At 40.0% G+C, this 15,754-nt stretch overlaps 1 protein-coding gene across 1 annotated transcript in view; it reads right to left on the bottom strand.

The window, feature by feature from the left end:
• plxdc2b (plexin domain containing 2b) overlaps nucleotides 1-15,404 on the bottom strand; it is an 89,695-nt gene extending 74,291 nt beyond the window's left edge. The window contains exon 1 of the mRNA XM_028005007.1: nucleotides 14,796-15,404. Coding sequence (XP_027860808.1) covers nucleotides 14,796-14,883 — 88 coding nt within the window. The 5' untranslated portion in view covers nucleotides 14,884-15,404. The remainder of the gene's footprint in view (nucleotides 1-14,795) is intronic.
• Between the last annotated feature and the right edge of the window lie 350 nt (nucleotides 15,405-15,754).

A 15,754-nucleotide genomic window follows, 5' to 3' on the forward strand; every position in this document is an offset into this window, starting at 1 on the left:
CAGTCACAAAACTACCATATAGTACTATCCGCTTTGCTACTCTTTGGTGTCTTAACAAATAATGTTTTGATGTAGATTTTGTGAATTTTGGGTACTGTAGAAAATGTAATTTTATCTATAACTAAGCCAGGCAAATTTTTTGACATGTCAAAATATTGACAGAAAAAATGTTTTCACAATCCATACCTTAATGCTCCATTTCGATTTTTTGTGAAATCAGTGTTTTATGTATGTGACCTTCTGTGTGAACTGCAAGCAACCTAAAAGTGTCCCGCATGCGCAGGAGAGGATGCAACAACATTACACATAGCGAGCATGGCAACTAATGATTATTGATCGTGCTTTGAACTTTCAGTACAAAATGGTGTGGAAATAATTAAATATGTATACAGACACAAATAAGATGTGATGTTGCAGCAAAAGTGGCCAAGATGAGGAGTATCATGGTGAACTTTATCCAGTAAAGCTCCAAACTGAGTTTTAAGTCCTGCAGCTCAGGGTGTAGCAACATATGAAGTCACCAAGGGGAACAGGTTGGAGAAACCTTAGCAGAGAATAAAGAGGACAAAGGCTTATGTTTGGCTTCATGTTATCCATTATTGTGGCTGTTTCCCTTTACCTCAAACATCACTGTAATTTCAATACAATCCTGCACAAGTATTACTGCTCATTTCCTATTTCTTCCCTATTGATTTGAAGACATTTAATCTGCTGGACTGACAGCAGATGAAGGATTGCTCTTGCAAACAATGGGATCAGATGACTGAATGCCGAGACAACACCAGAGAGTCCATTACTCAGCTCACATTCAAAAATAGGGCATGATGAGAAATGATCATTAGGAACCGGCTGGGGCGAGGAAGGAGATATTGGAGAATATGAAACACGTATGCGACTGAACAAGGGATGAGGAATAAAGCTGGTATACATTTTCAAAAGGTCATGAAAATAGCCTCCTCAGTAATGGCTCAAGCAGCAGTATTAGATGTATTTTGCAGTGGTTTATTTAGCAGCCAACGGAAAGACGAAATAGGAGAGCTGAAATATAAAGAAGTATTGCAAAAACACCCCAATAAATTTGTAAAATCCCAACATAACACACAGATGTTTGTGATAAGATAGAAAAAAATTGGAAGAATAATTCACGCCATTAATTCTTTACAAGCATACCTGCAGAGCTGACTCTGATCTTTATTCTTGTATGTGAAATGTTGACAAGAACCAGCTGAAAATTAGACGGACCATGAAAAGCTTCACATACCATGTAGACCCCCAGACACGCAGGTTTGCATACACTTTATACACACACCTGCTCTCAGACAAAACAGTCATATAGATTATATATATAGATTAATTATATATAAAGCCATAAGATTTTTTTTCAGTCCAATTGTGTCTCAGCTGCTCCATACTTTATGTCCAATAGCTAGTACATGCCAAATGATTGTTTTTTTTTTTAATTTAGTAGCTTTAGCATATGCAAAAAAAACATCTGCTATGAACACAGTTGAGGCTGGCTTTGTTTGAGAGTTGCAGGAGTGACTTTTATAAATAGTCACATATAAAAATATGATATATTATAAAAATGAAGCTAGACATTTTTTGTCTGGCTTATTGGGGGAAAAACAAGACATGAAATAAGGAACGTGCATTCATGTTTAGGATCTTCATGCAGAGATCAGTGCAGCTCTCCAGGGAGAACTAATATCATGCAAGACCTGCAGTTTTTGCTGACAAGCCAATCTTCAATCTGTTGTCTGCCTAAAGCAAAACAAGAGGAATATTTATCGGTTTGCAGACGTCAAAGCAAATCTAGCTCTGATTTGTTATTTATGGCTAAAATAAATGTTATGATGAAGTTGCGTTGGCAGAGAACAGCTCTTAGTAGCAATGATGCAGAGTATATTGGCACACTGCACTATATGTGATTTCAGAAACCTTCGGGTGAATGTTGAGCCTGCCAGACGTTTAATCAATATATGAATTTCCTCAAGTTGAGACACACGTTTCTGCTGTGAGGCCAGAACAATGATGTACCTGTCTGCATTATCCACAGGGTAGACGTAAATTTGCCATTTTTCTTCAAAGTCTGCTACAGATTCTAAAATTGATGGCAGGTTTTGATGTTCAAAGGGAACTAGAAGATAAAATAATATGACAAATTATTTTTTAACACTGAGCCAAATCTAACTTTTATGGATTAATAAACCTATTACTGAAAGTCTTCTTTTCTTGTTTCAATACGCAGGTGAGGAGACCACAACTTCACACATATTGGGGACAACAACTGGAACTGTAGTAAATCTTGAATGTACCATTCTTACAGTGAAACATGGTGGTGGCACCATGATTCTTTGATATTTTTTTTCCACTGGGGACAAGGAAGCTGGTCAGAGCTTGTGGGAAGATGGATGGAGCAAAATACAAAGGAATTGTGGAATAAAACATGTTAGAGGACACAAAAGGGCTGAGGCTCACCTCAACGCAGGACAGCAACTCTAAACACACAGCTACAAAGGAATAGTCCAATCAATATTTGAGTATTAGAATGGCCTACTCGAAGCTCTGATTTGTATTAAAGTGAAAATCCATGGTTAGATATATAGAAAGGAATGAAGAAAAGACAGATGGAAGGGATGTAAAACAAAAAAATGGAAGGACAATGCGGTAGGACCAAAGGAGGGTAGAAAGGACAATAGGAAAAAAAGAAAGGAAGAAAATTAACGGGAAACAAGAAAGGTAGAAAGGAAATACTGAAGAAAGAATACAAGTAGAACACAAAGAGGAAAAAAAAGAAATGAACAGAAATAAGAAGGGAGGATGAACAAAAAATATGAGGAAGAAAAGACAAGAATGACAGAAAAAAAACTACAGGAGGTTATAACATTAAGACAATCAAATGAGTAAGTCAGGAAATTAAAATATTTATTTTACTATTATCTTCCTTTTCCATACTTCCTGGAAAACACCGAAAGCAAACTCCATACTTTTATTTGTGCAATGACCTTCAGTGCTGCAGACATTTGTTTTGTGTTCATGCTTTTTATCCAATATTGTTTTTAGCCTCTCAGGGTTTTTGCACTTTATTTACCCTGGAGGTATTTTTTTCTTTTATTTAACACTTTCTGGTTTCATTAACATCAAAGCTCTTTTTCAGGTGGCACCAATATTGCTGTAGAGTACCAATATGGGTTCTACATTCTGTTTTAAACCACTCACTCCAATTTCCTTGCCATATAACCGAGAGGTTCTTGGGGAAAGCAGACAAAAGTATTTCACTGGGAGTCAATTACAGCTACATGATACGTCCTCTGACTCCATAACAAACATTGTTTTTCACTTTCTGCTCAAGCTCAGGGAGTCCCGGAGAGATGACAAAGTACTTCAGCAGAATTGGCCCAGATCACAAAAGCATTCATTTTCAGTGACACTCATTGAGCAAACATGACATGCTCAGAAACGAGAGAAAAGGGAAGGAAACTATTGAGCGCTGCCCTCCCACTTTCTCATGCTGCACCCAAACTGTCATTTCTGTGTGAGAGAAGAGGGTTGGAAAGAAAAATGCAAAACATATTCATCCCCCCCCCTCAATACCCACAATAAAAACGGTTATCTACTAAAGCATTCAGAACAAAACGTTCATAGACTTAGTTCGACACTCAAACAACCAGTGATTTTTTTTAAAAAGATTTTTTTATTTTTTTTGCTGTTGATTTTTTAAAAAGATCTGTTGTTGTCTTCTGAATCCTAAAATGCATGCATACACCCCACCCCATGCTTCTGTTGATATGACGATGCGAGATTTCTTAGGACTGTGTCAGACAACACAATTAAGACCCCAGTTTCTTGTTACCTGGGCAGAAAAGGAGATCTGCTACCTGGTGTTTTCCTTTTACACTGCAGGCACACAAAGGCGGTTTGTACACCTTGCAATTTATCACCGCAGAGGCTCAAAGGGAGCTTTTGTTCCCTTCTCTGTGCTGAGCTCAGGGAATGACTCTCTGCAAGAAAACACGGGCAAAGCAACAGAAACGTAAAAGAATCAGTGGAAGACTTTTACCTGTTTTCCGTTTCTCAGTTGAATTTTTGGTTTATAAAACTAGTTTTTACCAAGAATATGTGTATTATTGTTTTTATATTATGCAATAAAGTAGAACAGTTGAGGGAAAAATATATTCCACATAAATAAAATAGTGGCATGCCGCTGTATTGAGCCCTCTCTTCTCTGAGACCGCTAATAAAATCCATGGAAACCAATTTGTTGCAGAAGGAGGGCTAGTAATCAGAGAAAGAGTCAATAGGTAACTCTGAAGGAGCAGCACAGATCTACAGCTTAGGTGGAAGAATTTGTTCACTCAAGCACTCATTGAAGAGTGTCAACAAGAAAACCACGGTGAAAAAAATATTGAGCTCTAAATGCAATATGTGGTTGATGAAATACTAAAATATCATTCCGACAGATAAACACAGTGGTGGAAGCATTATACTGTGGGCCTGCCTTTCTTCAGCAGGGACAGAAAAGCTGGACAGAGTTGGGAGCATGGATGGGGCTAATCATATGAGAACGTTAGATCCAGCAGTATGAATACTTTGACGAATTTAAAATTTACAAGACTGTACAAACTAATTTTCTTTACAATTTTACATAATTGACCTGAAATGTAAATATATCGACCATCTAATTAGGAAGAATTTGTTTTCAAAGATGTCCGTAAAGATCGGCACGCAGGAAGCCTGAAGCCCAGGGAGTTTGACTTCAATGAGTGTCTTGAACAGACAGTGTGCAAAACTCATAGTTTGGGGTTGTTTTCCACCTGCCATAAATACATGGTGCAAGAATGATGAAAATACAGAAATGCAGTGCAACCGACCCCACTGCGCTCGGCCAGCCAAGTGGCCTCCTGTTTACAGTTTCACCATGAATGCAGAGCAAAGTTGGGAGAACAGCTGGAACAAGCTCATCCAAAAGTGTGTTGCTCTAAACATCGCCATTTTTTTTTTCCAGAAAAGCTCTTTCTCCTCCCATTCCTGGCAGCCCTGATTCCTGAAGGGTGATGTGATGACCAGCTTTGCAGATGTGGTAGAACTGTTAAATCTCCATAAAATCCTTGTGACTAATTTGAGCAGGAAATTAGCAACAAAAAGAACAATGATGATTATTCTTTGTCCAGCCAGCACAGTAACAAATCATGCCCAGTTGCGCAGGATGTTACAGCAAAGCCAACAAATCTCCGCCAGGAGGTTTTTCCTTTCCGTTTTGTGTTTCAAAAATTGTTACATTTCCATTCTTTATACCAAAGCAATCCTCCAAGTACAAAGAGGACTGTGTTTACCAGAAAAGCACATGACAGTAGTTGTCACATCCTAAAGATTTTCTCTGTCTGTGGGTACAAGGTGGCAAAAAGAAAACAACTTTGATCCATACGGAGAAAAACCCCAGTGGCTCTATGCCTTTCATTTCGCCAAAAATCTGCTCTGGCCCCAATCAGTTGCAGATCGCAGAGTTTGGGTCTCTGAAAGTGGTCGGTTTGGGGCATGCATGTTTTTTTGTCAGGATGAGTTTGGGAGGAAATGAGAGAGCTGTGGACAGAAGACGCCGGGACACTTTCCGGGCAGAGCAACAAAGGCAGCAATGTTGGACCTACAGCAGTGAAAAACACATCAATGTCTGCCTAGAGGAGCCTGGCACAGCTCAACTAACATTGTCTGAAAACTGTGAACAACATTAACAAGCTAATCACTGAACGGGGAGCTTTCTTTCAGAGGCCGAGCAACCAGTTGCAAATAAAGCTGCAATTGATGGCCTTTGGACTGAACATGTATATAACATGATTAGCAGGCTAATAAATCAGTTTTAAAAAGGGTTAAACATGATTGCCAAGACAGGAAAAAAAGCCTTTTTTTCCCATCAAATGCAAGAACATCTATCAGCAAATAACAATAAATCTGTCACCATTACATATTAGCCAACAGCCACCTCTCTCAAACATTGAACACTGATAGCTTATTCAGAAAACTCAAGAGTTTCCAACAGGCGTTCATATATTATTACATTATTATATAAGGTAAAAGTTCAAATGAAAGTATTCCACTTTTCACAATCACAGTGACTGAACAGAAGAGAATCAAAGCAGTACATGAGCACACATAGGTTAGGTTACATCAGGTCTTGATGTTCAATCTCAATTTTTTTGCTGAAATCCAATTTATTGTAGATGGCTGCTCATACTACTGAATGATGCTATCACAATCAGAAATCCGTGTGAAAAGTTTACGACCCCAAAGCGACCAGCGTGCATAGAAGAAGAACGTTGACATTACTCAGCAGCGCACTGTTTACAGAAGTAATAATGGACACCACTGTGTATGGATAGATTTTTTTAAATTATTGAGAAATGAGAAACAATGAGAAACATCATAACACAAACAATTGGAGAACCCCAGGCATATTTAGGTTTAAAGACTAAGATCTTTCTTCTTACTGGCTGCACTATTAACAATTTGCACTAGACCATAGTCCTGACTTGAACTCAATAGGAAATCTGAGAAGAGAACTAAAGATTATGATAAGAACAAGGAGACTGCAATGACTTAGAACTCATCATCAGTGACAGATCATCAAAATAGCATGACTAAACATAACAAAAACGCTGATCAGCAGAAAGTGTCTGCTGGCGAAGAGGTCTGCTAGAAGGCTACGGATGAAGAGGGATTTATTTTCATAAATCCCTTAATAAATCCCTTTATTTATTTTCATTGCTTACAAAAATGGTAAATGCTTATCATTTTTGTAAGCAGAAATGGTAAAAACTGTCAAGTCAAAATGTAGGATGCTGATGGACTTCTGTCAAGGAAGACTGAATGCTGAAATGAAATCAAAATGTACTTCCACAAGGTCTAAGGTTAAGGGTGGGAAAACTTATACAACCATTAACTATAAGTTGAATTGCACATGATAAATGTAACGTTATATGATAAGACAGCCAGTGAAGATCCTGAATACTGTGTGTATTTCATAATATAAGTATCAATTTAGGCTAATCAGAACCATTATTGGGTTAATTGAAGTTTTTCTCTCACTCAGCCTGCGTGAGAGTCAAAAATATTTTCATTGGTCTGAGAAATCTGCACTTGGAAGATTATAAATGTGATGTTTTCGCACCAAATTATAATCCAGACTTCCTTCAACTCCTGCCCTGGCTCTTGTCAACGTCAGAAAGGAAGAGTGAAATCTACTCATCACAAACAGGCAAACACAGAGACCAAGTGTGAGAACAGTGTGACGCATGTGAAAGTATGCTGTCAACCCAGAGCGACTTGCTTTCGGCGGGACAAAGTCAATTCACTGCTGCTGCTCCCAGGACACGAAGCCTCCTGCAGGGTGGGCTGGATGGCTCCTCTGCCACAGAAACACCTTATCTTTCTTCAACATGCCCAGACAGCCTGTAACACTGCGCTCAACTGCCCTCTTGATAATAATGCATGTTTACACTTCAGGATCTTAGGCTTTAAACTTAACCGTGCGCATCGGATATTTGGGAGTTTCACTGCACTTTGGTGCAGGGGCAAAAAGAAAAGCATCGAGGGTGGGAACAGTATAGCTGATCTGCAGAGCAACCATGGTTGTTGCACAATTAAAAGGAAATTAAAAGACAGTTTCCCATTTTAAAGGTTTTGAAACTGTTTTTACTAAGGATAGCTATATACTTAAGACCTCAGTCATATAACAGAACATTTGCATACAGTCCTGCTATTTATAAGGCATTAATATCTCCATCATTGCTTTTCCAAGATTTCTTAGTGAACAGGGATCCATAACAGCAGCCCAACAGGAAGCAGCATGAAAAAAAACAGACTTTGTTTTTAAATATCATCTACAAGCTAATGTGTGTCAGGTCCAAACAGATATTACAGACCAGTATAGTCAATTTTATCATATAGGAGATGTTACATGAGCATAAAATCAACTAAATCCATAAGAAATGTTAAACCTTAACTCAAAGGTCCAAAGGTTTTTGCCTGCTGACTCAGAAAGAGCTCAAAAGAGGAACCACTAAGAATGGCATTTAGTTAAACTAGACTAACTTCATAAGAAGAACATCCCAAAAAATCCAATCTTGTAGAGACTTTTACCGAAGAAATGTGTTAAATGTGGGAAAAATAAATATTTGCAACTATGAGAATAAATTTGTCAAAAACAAAGTTTGTTTTTTATCTTTCTTTAGACGTTTGAAATGGCAAACATCGGAATTGTAAATTGGCCACAAGCTTAATCAGTGCATCTCTGCAACAAATTCAAATTTGTACAACTACATACAACAACCCCTTTTGCCGGCCTTAGCATTGAAGTTCAGTGTGATTAAACCAAAACAGCTGAGCCAGGGAACCACTCAGCCCACAAGTGACAAACAAATCAGACACACACTGATTAATTGGCCTGTAATTATAAAGCTCCACAATTACACAGGCAGGAGGTGTTTCCATTTGCATGCTACTGCTTCTAGATTATTAGAAAACTAGTGAACAACACTGTTCATTACAGCTTGACCCCAAAATGTAGATTATTTATTAACTGAGCAGCAAATACCTGGCCTATAACTCAACTGACAAATATGGCCTCTTGTTTCTCTCTCCTGTGGACTGTAAAAACAACCCTAATTTCCTTTTCCAAATACTAACAAGATGACAGAAAGTAAAAACAGAGTGAAAATGGTTCACACTGCAGCTTTCAAGAAGAAAATCGTCCAACTACAAAGACAGTATAATGATATTGTTAATCAATGAATAACTAATGTATCCAGTGTCTTGCAAAAGTGGTACTTTACCTAGAACCTGTTCAAATTTTTCACAATACAACAATTTATGGGGTTCCCTCCTGGAGATGTTGCTCTGAGATAAGCGGAAGATGATGGATGAATGCTTGGATGAGAATCCAACTCGAAAATAATTTGAAAAGACATGTATAATATTCTCTGCGACAGACTGGTGACCTGTCCAGCGTGTACCCCGCCTCTCGCCCAGAACATTAGCTGGAGAAAGGCACCAGCACCCCTCCAGACCCCTCTAAGTGACCAGGGTGTACAGAAAATGGATGGATGGATGGATGGATGGATGGATAATATTCCTTCCACTAAGACACACAGACAGACTTATAGGAAGTAGAGCCTATCTCATAAAATCTTCAAAACATACACTGAAATTTGTGATTTTAATGAGTCAACAGGTAAATAAGTTTAAAGGGTCTTATTATTTTGCAAGGCACTTAGTATTCTATTGCTACTACATTGTAATTGAATTCTCCACTGAGAAAGTCATACAAGAAGGAAAAATATTTGTTACCCGCCTTATCTCTTGCATCGTTATTCCATTAAACTTTACCCCTCCACAAGTTTAAATCCATTTCCTCCTCTAGAAAAAACATATCCACTTCTTGGCTGATAATCTAATATTCTTCATATGACAGCTTCACCAAGAAGAGCAGATAACAGCCTGACTGTTTACAATCATCTGAGTCAAAGCAGGATGTTTATTATGAGTGGAAAAATGCCTGTCAGCTATTTACTGGGCCACTAACTTCAGCATCCGTGCTACTTTAACCATCACCGGCCTCTTTCCCATCACTTTTCAAAGGTTCTCCACTGATGCTGAACATAACTCATGGGTTTTGGTTTTGCCAAACAAATCTCACAAAAGGAAAAGATGCCAGAGTGATGACCAGCGCCTCTAAGAAGTTGTAACCCAGGCAGAGCTTTGCATCAGCTTTTAGACTGAAGAAACCCCTATGAGAAAAACCCTAAAGAAGGGCTTAAATACGTCGGGCATCATTAACTAGTGGCCTCTTGGCTCTTTGTCTCTCAGCCTATTGAACCCGATGTGGTGCTTCAGCTCTCTAAAGCAGTCGGGCTGAGCTTTTTCGCGAACCGAGAGGGGCGGGGAGATGAGCGACAAGGGCCATAGCGTGACGAATGCAGGAACCTGGTGCTGCTGTTTCATGCTGCTGAGAGAGGCTCGGGGGGAGGATGATACGGCACGGCCCGCTGCCGCCGCACACAGGGCGGCACAATAAGCCTTGCCGCTGTTGCTGCCCCTCCTTGTCTCTCACCCTCTTAAAGACACCCCAACCCCCTTCATTCATTCATGGCAGCTCCATTCAGCAGGTCATATAGAGAGTCAATACGAAAGCTAACTCAGTCTGCTGCTCCAAAATGTGCAATGTCAGAAAAATAGCAGACACAGGGAGAGGAATGAGGTGGGGAAATTCCATGGGGGCTGACAACCAGCTCAAAAACTGTGGTTGAGATGAAGCTGACATCCCTTAAACTCTTCAAACTGCCTGAAGTTTTCACATTTCATCCTTCTATGTATTTTACGGAACAGATCAGGAACGAAGATTACATTAAGTTAAACGTTTTGACCTTCATACAGAACTTGTTCCTCTACGTTTGGTGGGAAAACGAAATGTGACACGTGATGGCAGAAGCATCATGTTGTGGGAATTCTGCTTTATAATAGAGGTTGTAAAAGCTCAATGTAGATTCACATTCCAGCAGCATAAGAACTCTAAATATGCAGTCAGAGCTCCAGGGGAATGGTTTAGATCAAAGTACACCCGAGCATTTGAATAGCCTGGTCAAAGTCCAGATATAAATCCAGGTGAGAATAAGCACCAAGGCCTGAATATTGATGTTCAGACATTTTCCATCCAATGTGACTGAGCTTGGGCTATTTTACAATACAGAATGAGGGGAAAAGAAATGACTCTTTAGATGTCCAAAGCTGGTAAAGACTTGCAGCTATTTTTGAATTGACTGATGGGATTCCTTTACATACATTTTTTTTATCATAGTTGTCATGAAAGCTGCTATGGTTTGTTCTTCATTAAATGTTTGTGATCTATGCCATGTGGAATGATTAAGAATCTGAACAGAACGGCTGTGGTGTTGCAGGTTACAGTCCCCTGGCCAGTTGCATAAAATCCCAATAAACCACATTAAGTTTGCGGTTGTAACATGACAAAATGTGAAAAAGTCCAAGGGTGTGAATACGTTTGGAAGGTTTTAAGAGGAAGCTTTCATGGTGGTTGTGTAAGCTACTTTTTCATATAAAGCTTCAGCTGTTCATTAGAAGAGCCAGTGAGCTGTGTGTTGAGGTAGATACAGCCTGTGTGAGACGGGACAGCATCAGCCTCGGTGAGAGGCGGCAGCACACTGACAGCAACATCCAGCTCTTTGAAGGCAGCGCAGGTGAAACACGGGTCATACCGTTTGTAAAAACACAGAAAGTCAGGTTTGTGTAATTTTAAAACAACTCCAGTTCTAAAAGCTTGCATTTCTGGTTGATTAAAACTCTGTTTAATGAATCATAACCCTGCTATCTGTTCTGCATTTGATGGTTATTTGCAAGGACGTCACTGATTTAACAACACATTCTCACTCCGAACTCGTCATATATTGACGAGTTGGGACGTTTTCTGACCATGCGTCACATATTGACGCGAAGGGGGTACCCTTTGTGTCAATATGTTGACGACTTGGGCAGGGTCCTTCAGCGTCACATGTTGACGATTTGGGAATGTCACATGTTTTACATGGATTTTTGATGCGAAGGGTTCTCGTAACTGCTGCCGAACCTTCAAAACCCAACCATTTGGTTAGGTTTAGGGCAAAAATTATGGTAAGGCATAGTGTAAAACACCTCGCGTCACATATTGACGCGAAAGGGTACCCTGCGCGTCAACATGTGACGAGGACGGACCGTCCCAAAATATGACGAGTTGGGAGTGAGAATGGGTTGGATTAATGCAACCCCCAAGGCTTTTTCAGTTAAGATGCGTTAAGCCAGTTAGAATCTTATGATCAACAAATTTTGACTGTATTTTATTATTACTGAATTGAATTTTACAGCATTAAATAGGGTCGAATTCTGACTATATGATTAATTCATGTAAATTGAAAACAATTCTTTATTACTGCCTTTAAATCAGTCCTATTTGTCCAGTAAAGACATATCTTTTAGAGAGGGAGAGGCTTCAGGAACAATCTCTGAATATCCTTAAGGGGCCCAGTCAGAGCCTGGATTTAGTTCAAATTTAAATCTCTAAAATGTCCAAAAACGACTGTCCACCCATCAAACTTGACTGAGCGTGAGAAAATCTGAAGAGAAGAATAGGAGAAAACAGAATAGGTGTGCCAAACTTGTAGAGACATAACCAAGAAGACTCCAGGCTTGAATTGTTGCCATAAAACTTGTAAGCCAATAGATGTGAATACACGTAGCTTTTGCATTTTTTGTTTTTCTGTTTTAATCAGCAACAATTACATTATATTTTTTTTTTGTGAAAACATCATAGCAGTCCACACAACAGGAGCCGGTGAGCTAATGTCAAGCAATTCATTAGAGTCCTCATTATAGAGCTACATTTGGCTGTAGCACACACCATCCATGCGCCTGAGCGTGTGCATGACTGCAGCGGGAGCTCCTGGCAGCATGATGGATGAAGAACAGGGCGTCTGAGCTGGAGACGTCCACGCTGCTGCAGTCTGAGAACAGCCTACAACCTCTTTCAACCTCCGCCAGCGTACGAGGAAAGGAAATTCCACATGCAGCCGCAGTCTTCGCACATTAGCAGCCTCCAAGCACAGAGCTTTTAACATCAAACCACGTAGTTAAATGAGCCAAGCCTCTCTCTCCTAAGCTTTCTCCACTCTCATCGAATGGACAGACACACTCCAGACTATAGTGGTACATCTCTATCCCCCCCCATTCAAGGGAAAGCAACAGAGCACAAATTGACCCAAAAAGTCAGCCCCAATTTTCTGAGAGTGCCACCTCTGAGTGTGGCATGGAACCTGAAAGAAAAAAAAGATGCACTAAGCTCACAGGATGTTGTGTAATTTTACCCAGATGTTCTCTAGTTCATCTGACTAATAAATGCAAGGAGGGGAAATGAATTCTTCAGCCACTCCTCACATCTTAGGCACTGCTGGCGCTACTGTGATACTTTTCCAAGGGACTGAACGCTTTCTGGGAGTGAATGGTGCATTAAATCCTCCCTGTGGAGCAGCTGATTTTGGAAACGTCATTTTGTGCTCTATTAATGAGCACCAATCTAAGCAAGGACAGGGGGCTCCTGGTTCCAGCTGCACAGGCGTTAAGGTCATCCAACAAGCAGGGGAGCACCTCGTCTAAAAATACTGTCCTACATACAAATTCATCCAGCTTGCCCAGGAGAGGGTTTTATTTTTGTACATGTTGATGCAGCTGAGATTTCCTCCACTTATAGTTTCCCAAACCTATTTATAATCTGCAACTGTCTGCAAAAATGCATGTGTATGAGGGTCTGCAAAACATTCCTACACATCCCTGAGGCATGCCATCACACACATGTGAGTTTAATCTGCAGTCACTGTCAGCGGAAGAGAATTTCCCTGACCGCTATCGGGAGTAAAAAACAAGAGCTCGTGAGTGTGAGCTGAATCGCAAAACTTATCACATCGTTAAGATCTGAGGTTTCAGGGGAACTGTTGGTGTCGTCGGCCTCCATTCTTCACAGTGGACTTGTAGCTCCACTGTGGAGGAAAAGGAACTGTGCAGTTTTTCCCCCCCTGATGTGTGAAAAGTTGCAAATAGGCGATGCTTTTTCTACAGCACTTTAGACATTCGCTCCTTACAGATTACTGGTGTGGTGATATTTGAGATTATATGTAAAGAAATGACAAAAATAATACCAAACAAAAATGAACTTGAATAGATTTGAAAGGTGACGTAATTTATTCAGTTACCTTTGTTAAAAGGTAACTGAATTCCTACCTGGAATTCAGGTGAAAAAGTAATTGCATCTCTTATTAAATCATGAGTTAACAGTGATTCATAGCATCTTGTGGTTCAGTTTAAGCAGCCACACCCAGACCAGAAAACTGTCAAACCTGTCTAATCATTAAACTTTAGTACCTGTAGATGCAGGATAAAACATCTAGAAAACAAGCATTATGTGTTTTGTTTAATCTGCTGATTCGATATTGGGACAGCATTTATGTAGTCCCACAGAAAGGGTAAAACACTAGCTAACTTGTCACTGCTTTTAACCACATCTTACTGGGAAATTTGGTACAACCAAATATTCACAAACAAGGTACGATTTTGTGGAAGATTCTATGGCAGCAACGTTTGCCAACTTTGTAAGTTAGCTGCAGATACAGAAACAATGTGTTGGAAGACAAAGAGGTAAGAAATGTATCAAAGAGCTGTCAGTAATGGCAGTATAGGATTCAGTAGCACTTATTAAATAACTGCTACTGAAGGACCACCTTCTGCAGACCCTTTGATGAATCAAAATGCAGGAAATCAACATTTTGGGGTGAGAAAAAAATCACTGCATGCCCCATACATCCATAAATACAATAGAAAATCTGAGCCATCCCATTTCTAATGCCGTCCAGGGCAACTGCCCATACCCCTAAACAAAACATACAGTCTATCTCATCCAATCCGACTAAATGTTGTGCATGAGTAAATTAAATTATATTCTCAGTGGTTATAAAATTTGCATGATTTTTTTTTTTAAAAGTGCTGAAAGTTGGGTCATGAAAGCTTTTTTTTAAGTTTAATAATCTAATGAGTCCTAAATATAAAGCAACACCCTGAGGAAATTTTTCCTGCACACATGTTGTTATAGTCTGACAAACAAGAGGGTCTCTGCTGCAACACATCCACTCTCCACCAGCTTTGTTGTATTTTCGTTACGGGCAAGCTCTGGTCCTAACACGCAGGTCCGAGTAAAGGCTGCGGGTTCTTACCGTCTCCGATGTCCGCTCGGATATTCAACACACAGAGCAACAATGAAACAACTCCAGCGAGAAGGTTGAACGTCTTCACAGCAGCCATATCCAAGTTCTCCCTCTTTATTCCGCTGTTTTTAATTCTTGCTTTCCCCCAACCAGCGCAGTCCGTCTTCGCTCCTGCACCGACAGCGCCAACTCTCCAGCAGCCAGCCGTCCCTGCTGCTTTTTAAAAGAGCAAAGACCTGCCTGCGCTGCACTGAGCACTGATTGGTTTTTTGTTTGTTTGGTTTTTTTCCTCGTCTCCAAATGTGCGCCGCTCTGCGCGCTTCTGGGACGCGCTCTGAAATGAACCAGAGCTGATGATATCTCGAAAAAAAAGAGAGTTTAAAGCGTAAAAAAGAGAGGGAAAGATACAGCTCAGCTCCACATGGTGCTGTGGTCCCAGCTGCTGGGTGCAGAAAGAAGCTGAAGAAGGCGCTCCTGGAGAACACGGAGCGCTCTCACCGTCATCAGCTCCCCAGAACCAATGGCTTTCATCCACCTTCGAACCCGCAAAAATTAGACAAGCGTCTGCTTTTTTTCTCCCCAGGACGTTTAATTTTCCCAAACAAATTTAGAATGGTCGGAGACAGATTCTTCTTTAATAGGCTACACCTGTTTAAAGAGTTTTACTATGAGTGCGTGTCAATAAAGAAGGAATACATATTTTCATGGTTCTTGTTATAATTTTGGTGTTTCTTTTTACAATGAAAGGTCTTGTCATCTTTCACCTTTTGCACAATGACAGGTTAGTTAAAGCGCCCTCTTCAGGTGCAAAAGATTTTCCAAACTCCTCATTAAAAGACCTGCTTGAAATTTCTGTTTCCTGGGTGAAACACAATTGGGGGAAACGGTGACATAAACCGTGTTGATAAACGTATGTACATTTGATACACAAGTTTATCAAATGTAAAAATATCTCCCATTTTTACCTC

The sequence above is a fragment of the Xiphophorus couchianus genome, chromosome 21 (genome assembly GCF_001444195.1).
Source record: "Xiphophorus couchianus chromosome 21, X_couchianus-1.0, whole genome shotgun sequence".
Lineage (NCBI taxonomy): Eukaryota > Metazoa > Chordata > Actinopteri > Cyprinodontiformes > Poeciliidae > Xiphophorus > Xiphophorus couchianus.